This window comes from Brassica oleracea, chromosome C7, assembly GCF_000695525.1.
Source record: "Brassica oleracea var. oleracea cultivar TO1000 chromosome C7, BOL, whole genome shotgun sequence".
Lineage (NCBI taxonomy): Eukaryota > Viridiplantae > Streptophyta > Magnoliopsida > Brassicales > Brassicaceae > Brassica > Brassica oleracea.
The window spans coordinates 39,925,648-39,935,387 of NC_027754.1; the positions used below are offsets into that span (position 1 = coordinate 39,925,648).

At 35.5% G+C, this 9,740-nt stretch overlaps 2 protein-coding genes across 2 annotated transcripts; both read left to right on the forward strand.

The window, feature by feature from the left end:
* The first annotated feature begins 1,024 nt into the window (after positions 1–1,024).
* Positions 1,025–1,893, forward strand: LOC106305177. The gene is made up of 4 exons (XM_013741543.1): positions 1,025–1,159; positions 1,228–1,390; positions 1,480–1,595; positions 1,687–1,893. Exons 1-4 carry the CDS (start codon positions 1,106–1,108, stop codon positions 1,732–1,734), a joined length of 381 nt encoding a protein of 126 aa, XP_013596997.1. The 5' UTR covers positions 1,025–1,105; the 3' UTR covers positions 1,735–1,893.
* A 3,911-nt stretch (positions 1,894–5,804) lies between these two features.
* LOC106305200 lies at positions 5,805–6,674 on the forward strand. The gene is made up of 4 exons (XM_013741570.1): positions 5,805–5,918; positions 5,992–6,048; positions 6,128–6,310; positions 6,378–6,674. Exons 1-4 carry the CDS (start codon positions 5,880–5,882, stop codon positions 6,483–6,485), a joined length of 387 nt encoding a protein of 128 aa, XP_013597024.1. The 5' UTR covers positions 5,805–5,879; the 3' UTR covers positions 6,486–6,674.
* Positions 6,675–9,740: the final 3,066 nt, after the last annotated feature.

Below are 9,740 nucleotides of genomic sequence, written 5' to 3' on the forward strand. Positions count from 1 at the left end.
TTTCATAGTAGAAATATTGGTTTGCAGAATGCAAAGGAGAATATCAGTAACATCGGCTGAATGACGACTTGAGGCATTACGAAGCAGGGTTTATAAAATCAATGTAATTTAGATTTAACGTTATGGCTTCAACAATGTTAGGAGTAATGCAATGTGCAGTTAGAGGAATTCATTGAATGGAAGTCAAATTAGTAGCCCAACAATTAAAATTAAAGTCTCAAATATGAAAACATGAGACGAAGGTTTGGGAGAGTACACGTAATTTTGTGAACTTTGGACCAATCTATTTATGTTTAGTATAGTGACATGTTATGCCCTATTCTATTTTTTTTGTGTCAGCTCAATTCAGATATATTTGTATTTATGTGTTTTTGTTTCATGATTAGTGGAAAATTCACTTTCACATTATGAATTTTCTTTTATTATGATATATCTTTTCATATTTTGGCTTCCTAGATTCCTAATTGTTTTCTTCTAGAATTGTAATGTTGTTAGAGATATTTCACTGAAGAGGTCTTTATCTTTATCTATAGTCTCAGGAAATTAGGGTTTTGCGATGGAAGTTGAGAAAGGGTTCATTGAAGTTGACGTGGTGAAAAAGCTGAACGGATGTAGTTAATGGAGAAACGTTATGAAATGGCTTTATGAGAAACAAAAGCGTCACACATGGTTTCTGAGATCGGTGATGGAGCAAGAACCCTATAATCTACAAAAGTGAAATGGGCCACGAAATATTTAATCGCGAAAGTCCATGAACAACATGAACAGAAATCAACAAAACTCAAAAAGGAGATGGATACGTGTCAGCATGTGGTCATCCGAATTGATGCCAAATGTGTTGAAACTCTTCATAGATAGAGAGATAGATATAAAACAGTTATTGTAGCGTGATTTTCATAATCATAATGGAAAATATGATTGATCAAAAAAAAAAATGGAAAATATGATTCTTCCTCTTTATTATACGTTTAATTGGGCCTGGTGACGAGTGGGCTTATATTGGGATTGTTTAAATTTACGAAACCGTGCAATAAGGAAGGAAGCGTCCAGAAAAGAGATCGAGCAGAGAAAAGAGATGGAACCCTAATCTAATCTAGGCAGGAAGATGATGAATTTGGGGTTGAAGATGATGAGGAACCTTGGATCTGGGTGTGCGAAGGTAATTAGAAGTATCCGTGTCTTCCTATTGCGAAAACAATTGCTGATTGGTCTGTGTGTGTGTTTCAGCTTGGACGCAGTGAGAGATGGTATTGTGTTTCGAGACGTGAAAAGATCTCCTCCTCCTCCGTTACCTTCTCGACACCTCCAGAGGTTACCTTCTCGACGCCTCCTTCTGTAGTTAGTCTCCTGTTTACATCCTTCATCGGGTATCTATGGTACCAAACAAAAGGTAAATTTGTGTGTGTGGTTTTCCTGTGTAAGTTCGTGTTTTTTAATTAGTTTGTTTGAATCTTGAATCCCCTGTCGTTTTATATTCAGCTGCTTCAGAACAGGAACGTCTCCGGGGTGTTCTGTCTGAAAAGAGAAACCAGATTAGGATCCTGTCGCAACAAGACGAGTCAAAGCGTAAGAAAGTAGAAGAGGCAAAAATAAAGGTAACATCAATTTATTTCATCCGAGGATGAACAAAAGGACAAGTTTTTGAAACGATAATGATTATTAATTGGTTGTTTTTTTCGGTTTCAGCTTATTGAAAAGGCAGCAACCGTGCTTAGTGAAGAAATCCAAGTCTAATGTCTCAAGTCTCTATGTATTCAATATCTCTCTCTCTATGTTATATATAAGTTGGTATGCAGTTTGTGTTTCACTGTCTTCTAAAACTGATATGTAATAAGTTTTCTACTTCAAAGAGAGGCATAATTTATATATATATGCTAGTGAAGGAATTTGATATGTTTTTGGATTCTATGAAGTTGTTTGAAATGGGCATGCTAAGTTGAAGTGGGCGTAAAAAGCAAGTCTCTGATTTTAACATTCATAAATTGAAGTCGGGTTAATATGATTACGTGCACGAGTTTTTTCTATACAAATATCCCTCTAAAGCTTATATATGTTAGTTACCTGCCCTGCCTGTCCTACGCATGATGAACGTTTGTGTCAAAAATAAGCCTTAGTGTTTGCTTTCCAAAGCATCTTATATGAATTGCACCACCAAACCAGATCCTTTCCTACACTGCTTCTATCGTCTTTCTTGTCCCCTTTCATGATCTCTTGAAGATATGAGCATGAGGAGTTATATAAGCTTTTGTTTTGGAATGAGAACAGAACTGCCGGTGAATGGGATTTGATCAACGAAACCCCATCAGTATCGAGAAACATATGGTTAAACTATACAGCGGGAATATGGATCCTAGCCATGAAGAAGAACTATATATAGCAATCCTCAGCTCATCTTAATTTTTTTAGGTGCTGCCCAGGGGTCTGCGATCGAAAACCAAATACTGAAGCTGATTCTGGATTTGGGAGGAGTAGCCAACATGGAGAAGTCAGGAAAGGAAACCTAAGGAGAGAGAGAGTCAAGGAGAAACAATTTGAGAATCAAAATAAAACGTGGTGGCTTAAGCTTTCCCTATGTGCTGGTAGGTTGTCTGCTATAGCATTGTTCTTGTCGGTTGTATATTATATCATGACCCAGTCTTATGCGGAGTAATATCGACCAAGAAATATCTGAGGAATATTTTACTATGAGGACCAAACCTATGGAACAAAACAAGGGCCAAGTTTCTCACATGATTGCATTTGAGGATAAAATTCAAAGCGATGCTCTTATTTGCTCGAATCAGTTTTCGCAGACTTGGATGATTCTGAAGATGTTGAAGAGCTCTTCATACGCTGGTTCAGGAACAAACGTAGAAAAAAAAAACATTTCTTCAAAATGTGGAAATCTAAAGACTCCAGAGATAAATGATGTATGTGGATGACAGAGGAGGCAGTAACAACAATCAGCCAGATCATAATTAAACCGGTAAACCCCACTTGCATATTCAAAAACCAATGTGAAACATCTTTGTGTGAAAAATGTTTCCTGATTTAGCACAATGAAAATGGTAAATTCTGGACAGGAAGGTGTTACATGTTTAAGAATTGTATGGGATGAACAAGTTGTTTACATGTTTCCCTATAGACAAAATCACATCCAGTGCTAAAATGCATTCTAATTACTAAACACAAGGGGAAGAGGACCAACTACTACCTAGACAATTTTTTTTTTTTTTGTCAACCCGACCTAGACAATTTTTATCGTGCTAAACACAACTCAAGTCCATTTTAATTATTTTTATATTTTTATATTTTCTATTTTTCCAAATCTAAATTCTTATAGATGTTTTATTTTCTAGGCACAGAACTAAATATTAATTTTTGCTCCCTCTGTTACACAAAATTGTATTTTTTTGAAAAAGTTTACATTTTCAATTTACTTTTTATCAAGTAACAAAGGTAAATTTTTAGTTTTAACAAAATTAGTTATGTTTTTATTTTTTGCATTTCTGTGAAAAAAATTGATTCCTTTAAAAGTAGGGAAACTAGTTTTGGAAATAACTGTTCAATTGTAAACAAAAATCAAAATCTAGATTTCACTAGTTTTATAGTAGTGACGACGAATTTTGTATATTTTTTAGTTTTTAGAATTTTTAAACTTTTAATGGCAGTTCATCCATGTTATATGTTTCCTATTTACGCTGATATCTAGAGAATCTATAAACATTACCATCCAAAGAAAGAACGAAATTATTTTTATTTGATTGTTTTCTCTCGTACTTAATTTGCAACAAAATCTAACATATGCAGTCAGTTATTAAATGAAAAAATGAAATAATATTTCAAATGTTCAAAATCAACAAAAATAATTTGTTAAAGAATACCATTATTTTTATAATACTTAATTACTTATATAATAGCATTTGAGATAGGTATTCGAGATTAAATTATTGCATATCTACATGGGATTCACAACAGTTTTATTTTGTATTTACAGTTTTTGTTTTAAAATAATTTTGTTAAATAAATTTATGTCTATTTTGATGACGGTATTTTCTATTTTATTATTTTCAGAAAAAATATTTTACTATGAATAATATTTTCATTTTATAAATTTTAAAAGAAAAAACTCAAAAAACTAAAATTTAAAATTTAAAAACAACCACTTATTTTTTGTAAAAAATAAAAATTTAATGCAAAATCAAAAACCAAAATTCATAAACTAAAGTCCAAAGGTCAAAAATCAAAAATCAAAAATCAAAAATCAAAAATTAAAATTTAAAACTAGGATAACAATCATCACCTAATTTTTATCAGGTTGTTGATGAAACCGATAGAAAGCATAACAACAAACAAAAAAATTTACATATCAATTAACCCAATTGACCGAAAATGATAAAGGTAATATGGTCATAAATTTTGAGACTGAAATTCAGAAGTATATAAAATTTATAATATATATATTTTTATAATACTATATATAATTTTAATAAAATATTTAAAAAATAATAATATATTTTAATATATTTTTTTGAATCTGAGTTTTATAGATGTTTTACTGTTTAGACACGAATTTAGATATCTTAAGATTTTCAAATATCTGGATTCGTTTGATATGTATTCTCCACAAACAAATTTTGAGAAAGTAAATTAGCCACAGTTATTATTTTTTTTTTAGAAATTTATATGTTAAATTTTTAAAATAATATTTATATGCATTTTTAAATTGATATCCGATCAGAAATAATTAAAGTTTCACGATGAACATAGATATGCGTCATGTTTATGCTTCAGTCAATCAAATAATTCAATGAGTTAAACCGGTTAATGTGTAGCCTAATGAGATTAATAATCTGTAGTTTGTTACGGTTAATAGCTTTTTTATCTACATATATCAATTGCTAGACAGTTTTTTTTTTCTATAAATGTATACGATGAGAATATATGTACCATTAGGCTAAATTACTTTCATGAATATTTGAGAAAATAATGAATACTACCACCGTTTTACGAAGAGTGTTGTTTTAGAATTTTAATACAATATATATTTAATTTAAATTTAAAATTAGTCACAAAATGCATTGATCGTATAAATATATGTATTGATCTAAAATGTTATTAGTTAAATAAGTGTAATTAATAATAATAATATAAATGCATTTTAGTTATTTTTTAAATTTTGTGTGAAAAATGTCAAAAAGTGAAGCTCTTTGCAAAGAGAGTAGTTTTTTTAGTTAGGTAATTAAAAGTTAACTAGAGCTTAGTTTATCAGCTAATCCTTATTTATATGTTTTTAATGCTATAGGTAATTTATCTTGTGAGTACTAATGAAAATATATGTTAATTGGTAATTATTGTAGAGCTGCTATGGTAAAAGTGAATTAGCTTAATTGAGTGGTTAAGTCACCCACATCAGTTACCTTAAAGGCCCTTAACCAAATAGCTTGTTTATTTAACATTTGCTTGAGCCATTAAATTTAATTCCCTTTTGCATTTTGTTGCCTGTATTGGAATCTGTTTAGCTCTTTATTTACATTTTCTTTCTGTTTATTTAGTTGCTTTAACCATTTCTAGTTTGTCATTTAGGTTGTTAGAAAATCTGTGATTGATTTTTTAACCTAGAGTAAGCACTCATCGTCACAAATTTTCTGACCTGCTCCTCTGCTAGTAAGTTCTCTAGGCAACGATTTATTTTCGCTAGATTTGTTTCAAAGGCTAAAAAGATTTTTTTTTTTTTTTCTGTCCGTTTATTAATTGGGCCTGGTGATAAGTGGGCTTACATTGGCATTGTTTTGATTTACGAAACCGTGTTGTTGTTATAAGGAAGCGTCGAGAAAAGAGAGATGGGAAGGTGCAGGAATCGAGAAAAGAGATTGAAACCCTAATCTGGGGGCAGAAAGATGATGAGGATGAGGAACCTCGGATCTGTGTGTGCGAAGGTAAGTGAGAAATATCCGAAAATTCTCATATCTCTTTGATTAGAAATCGTTAATTGATATTTGTTTGTTACAGATGATGAACAGGAAGGAGTCTACTTGCGGCGGCTTGAAGAGGATGATGAACACGGAGGTGAGCTCTGCTTTAACATGAAATCTTTTGTATTCTTTGGAGGAAGATTGAATTATTATTATTATTATTTTTTGAGCAGGGAAGGAGGAGATGCTACAGCAGCACTGGGGGATCGTGTGGAGAAATCGAAGGGGGATTGCGAGGCGCTCTCGGGACTGGATGGAGAACTTTAGCCAGATGCTCAGCCTTTTACTTTGGATACAAATTCTTTGGCGAGTATCTCAGACCTTACGATCACCAATACCTTTATGAACGTATTGAGGTACTACAATCAAGTTTTCTTATAAAACTTAAAATTAGTTTTGGATTCATTCTCAATGTTGTTCCAGGAGGCGGATTCTGATGCGCAAACTTACTTGGAACGGATGAATATTGCTGAGCGTTCGCTTGATGCTCTCTCGAAGCTAGAAGAGACGTGCTTTGGGCCGACCCACTGAGGAGGACAACTTTCTAAGATTTTCACTATCCTGACCATCATCTGTGTTATTTATATTACTTATCTATGTTTTAAATTTCATGCGATACACTAATGTGTTGCTCGAATGTTTCTGTCGATATTTGTCTGTCTGTCTGATGAATTAACTGAGTAACAACAGTTTAACTAATCCAGAAACTATTGAACTGAATCATTGGAATAGTAATATGTTCAAGTCAGAGAGTTGGATTCATGTCCATTACATCTTCTAAAAAGCTTGCTACAATTTGCCATGATTCAGGTCCCTGTATCATCAGCTCCTTCCTTGCTCACAATGGGAATCGCATGCTGCATAGTAACTATATATATATAAAGCTTGCTAACGGTTTTGTAGGGACTCAGAGGTGTTGTGGGAGAGGCTTGCCTTCCAAAGCTCTTCTTTCTTAACCCAAGGAGATACCTAACCAAAACTCCTCCTGGAAACAGTGTCTCTGTCTAGATCTTTCGAGCTAGAGTTCCAGTTGTCAGTGTGTTGAGAAAGTGCATTTCCCGCTCATGATGGACCACCAGTTCATGGACGATATTCCCGCCTTCCTCTTGGATGCTAGTTCCATTGTCCATAATCATCCGAGGGACAGAACGTAACCATTCAGTGGTCGCAGTTTCATCTGAATATATTCTGAAGGCCTACAATGAACAGAAAGAGACAATGACTCTGTTCGTTTTGCGATCGCTGACGCGGTGACGAGCGTTCAAAACTAAAGGAACAAAAACAGAATTCAAAAGGCAAAAATAAAAGATCTGGTGAAGGAATCTTTGGGTTTCTTGACGCTGGGAAGAGAGAGAAACATATAAACGAGCCGCTGTTTTAATTAGCGACACCGGAACCACCGAATTCTTTCATTATTTTGCCGTAGCGTCTTCTGTTTTACACTCCGGCGACCAGAAAAGAAAAAAATCATGCCTAATTTTTAGTCGCTGACGCCAGTCGTGGCGATCTCAAAACGAACAGGGCTAATGACTTACATGAAGAAAAGGGAGCGGGAGACATATGAACAAGTCACTGATTTAACCTATATTTAGAAATAAATTACTTCTTGAAGGCGACTTTTCTTCCTGAAGGCGACTTTTTCAGAGTTTCAAGTCCACCGGCGCGTGACCTGCGTGTCCGTTGCCGGCCACCCCCCTTCTTCCCTCTCTCATTGTTATTTGCTCACCTCTTTCTTTTTCTGCTGGCGTTGATATGTTGGAAGCACTGGTTAAGGTCTCGCCGCCGACTCCCTAGTATTGCTATGGGGAGAGCTTGCTCCGGTGTCTTGAGATTTTTTACTGGTGTAACTACGAGGCGTCGCAGGTTCTAAAGCAGGTTGAGTCGGCGTTTTTGGGTTTGACTTTCGTCAGATCTGATTTTCCATTTCTAGATCTGTTAGGAGTCATAGTGGTGACGGCGCGTGACGGGTTGTTTGCCTCTCTTCTTTATTTTTCAAGTGGTTTTGTTGCGATTTGGGTCGTTGTGGAGTGGAGCGTTCAGTTTTCTGGTCTTTGAAATTTGGTATCTTGTTTTGGTTCTTGAAAATACAGAATTTTAAACTTATTTAGCAGACTTTCATCTATGGTATTGAGTTCAGTGATTGCTTGCCGTGTGTTTAGAGCGTGTCATGAGAGATTGATTGGCAAGACTTCATTCTCGTGGTATTTGTGTTGAGCTTCTATCGAGGGTAAGTGGACGTATGAATGCGGCACATCCGTATCCGAAGGTGGTGGACCGAGTGAGTGTTCCCCCTGTCGGGTTATGAAGTTTCAGGTATTTGTTTCGTTGGACGTTATCGATTGGCGGGCGTAGGCAGCAGCGATAGTCGTGTGGTGTGGGTGTGGGTGTTAGAAGTGGAGGTTATCGTGTGGAGTGCTATGGGCAGCAACGATATTTCCCCGATCATTGGTCTTTACTCGTTTCGAAAGTCTGCGAAGTTGTTGTTTAAAACTCTTCCGTAGTAGTTTATATGAGTATCAGATTATGTTTAAGGTTTGTTTCAGTAAGCTGCCCTGGTATGGGCTTTAGTTGTCCCGATGTGGACTCAAGTCGCTGCTTCTTATGGGCTTTCAGTTCTGGGACTATCTCGTTTTGTCGCCAGTGTATGTATGAACTCTTGTATTTTATGTTGGAATAATAATATATTCGACGGGAAAAAAAAAAAAATAAAAACCTATATTTAGAAATAAATTAGACAAACAATAATCGGATTTTAGTACTAGCAATGTAGCAGCAGTTTTTATATACCGAGTAAGGGAGAAGAAAGACGATCGACCTAATAATCCTTTCATCACCAGACAGAAAATCCACAACTTAGAAGAGCCAATCCCCAGCAATCGTTCACGCCACTCTCTGAACTAATACTTCCAAAGGGGTTGGTTTCCTAATGAGCTCAGCTCATCAACAGCCGATATCCTAAAATTAGATTTACCTTGACCCATCTTCATCACAAAATCTCAATAAACTCCATCTTAGAATCGCCAGATTCAGCCAGAGAATCTATGGCGGCGGAGAAAGGATGAAACCGTCGAGGAGAGGCTGACGTAGAACCTATTAGTGACAAGTCCAAGCCCACTCAAATATGGAAGCCCAAGAGCTCACTTCAGCAAAACGACACAGCTGCAAGAGCTTCCTCTCCAAGCAGTACCTGCGAACAAGACAAGATTGGTAAAGAGCCTAACGAGAAAGCAATGCAGGCATCCGTAAAAGATAAAGTGAGCTCATCTACACCTCATCCTATTGCAACGGCATATACTCCTTAACCTAATTTCATCTCTATAATGTCACAAACAATGTAAGAGAGTTTAAGAGAAATAAAACATTACCTGTGCACTACTATATTGCCTCAGAACCGACTGAGGATTTCATCGTCGTCTGTGTCGAGTAGAGACTTGCGATCGTGGTAGTGAGATTCATCCTGCAATGATTGATTCTAGCGAGCAAGAGATGGTAGTGAGATTCATCCTGCAATGATTGATTCTAGCGAGCAAGAGATGGTAGTGAGATTCATCCTGCAATGATTGATTCTAGCGAGCAAGAGATGGTAGTGAGATTCATCCTGCAATGATTGATTCTAGCGAGCAAGAGATCTCCTCAGCCATGACATGACGACTGTACAAAGAATAACATATTTTGGTGCTCTTATCAAAAATCAAAGGGGGGGGGGGGGGGCAATTAAATATTTGGGTTGATTAAAAAGCAGCCCTTGTTGCGTCAACGATCGGGTTGAAAATATATTCTCGTGTT

Bases quoted from the DNA above. Each gene is read 5' to 3' on its own strand.
- LOC106305177 (XM_013741543.1), top strand. From the start codon at position 1,106: ATGATGAATTTGGGGTTGAAGATGATGAGGAACCTTGGATCTGGGTGT. The intron at 1,160-1,227 runs GTAATTAGAAGT...TGTGTGTTTCAG, and splicing joins TTGGATCTGGGTGTGCGAAG to CTTGGACGCAGTGAGAGATG. The intron at 1,596-1,686 runs GTAACATCAATT...TTTCGGTTTCAG, and splicing joins TAGAAGAGGCAAAAATAAAG to CTTATTGAAAAGGCAGCAAC.
- LOC106305200 (XM_013741570.1), top strand. From the start codon at position 5,880: ATGATGAGGATGAGGAACCTCGGATCTGTGTGTGCGAAG. The intron at 5,919-5,991 runs GTAAGTGAGAAA...TGTTTGTTACAG, and splicing joins TCGGATCTGTGTGTGCGAAG to ATGATGAACAGGAAGGAGTC. The intron at 6,311-6,377 runs GTACTACAATCA...ATGTTGTTCCAG, and splicing joins ACCTTTATGAACGTATTGAG to GAGGCGGATTCTGATGCGCA.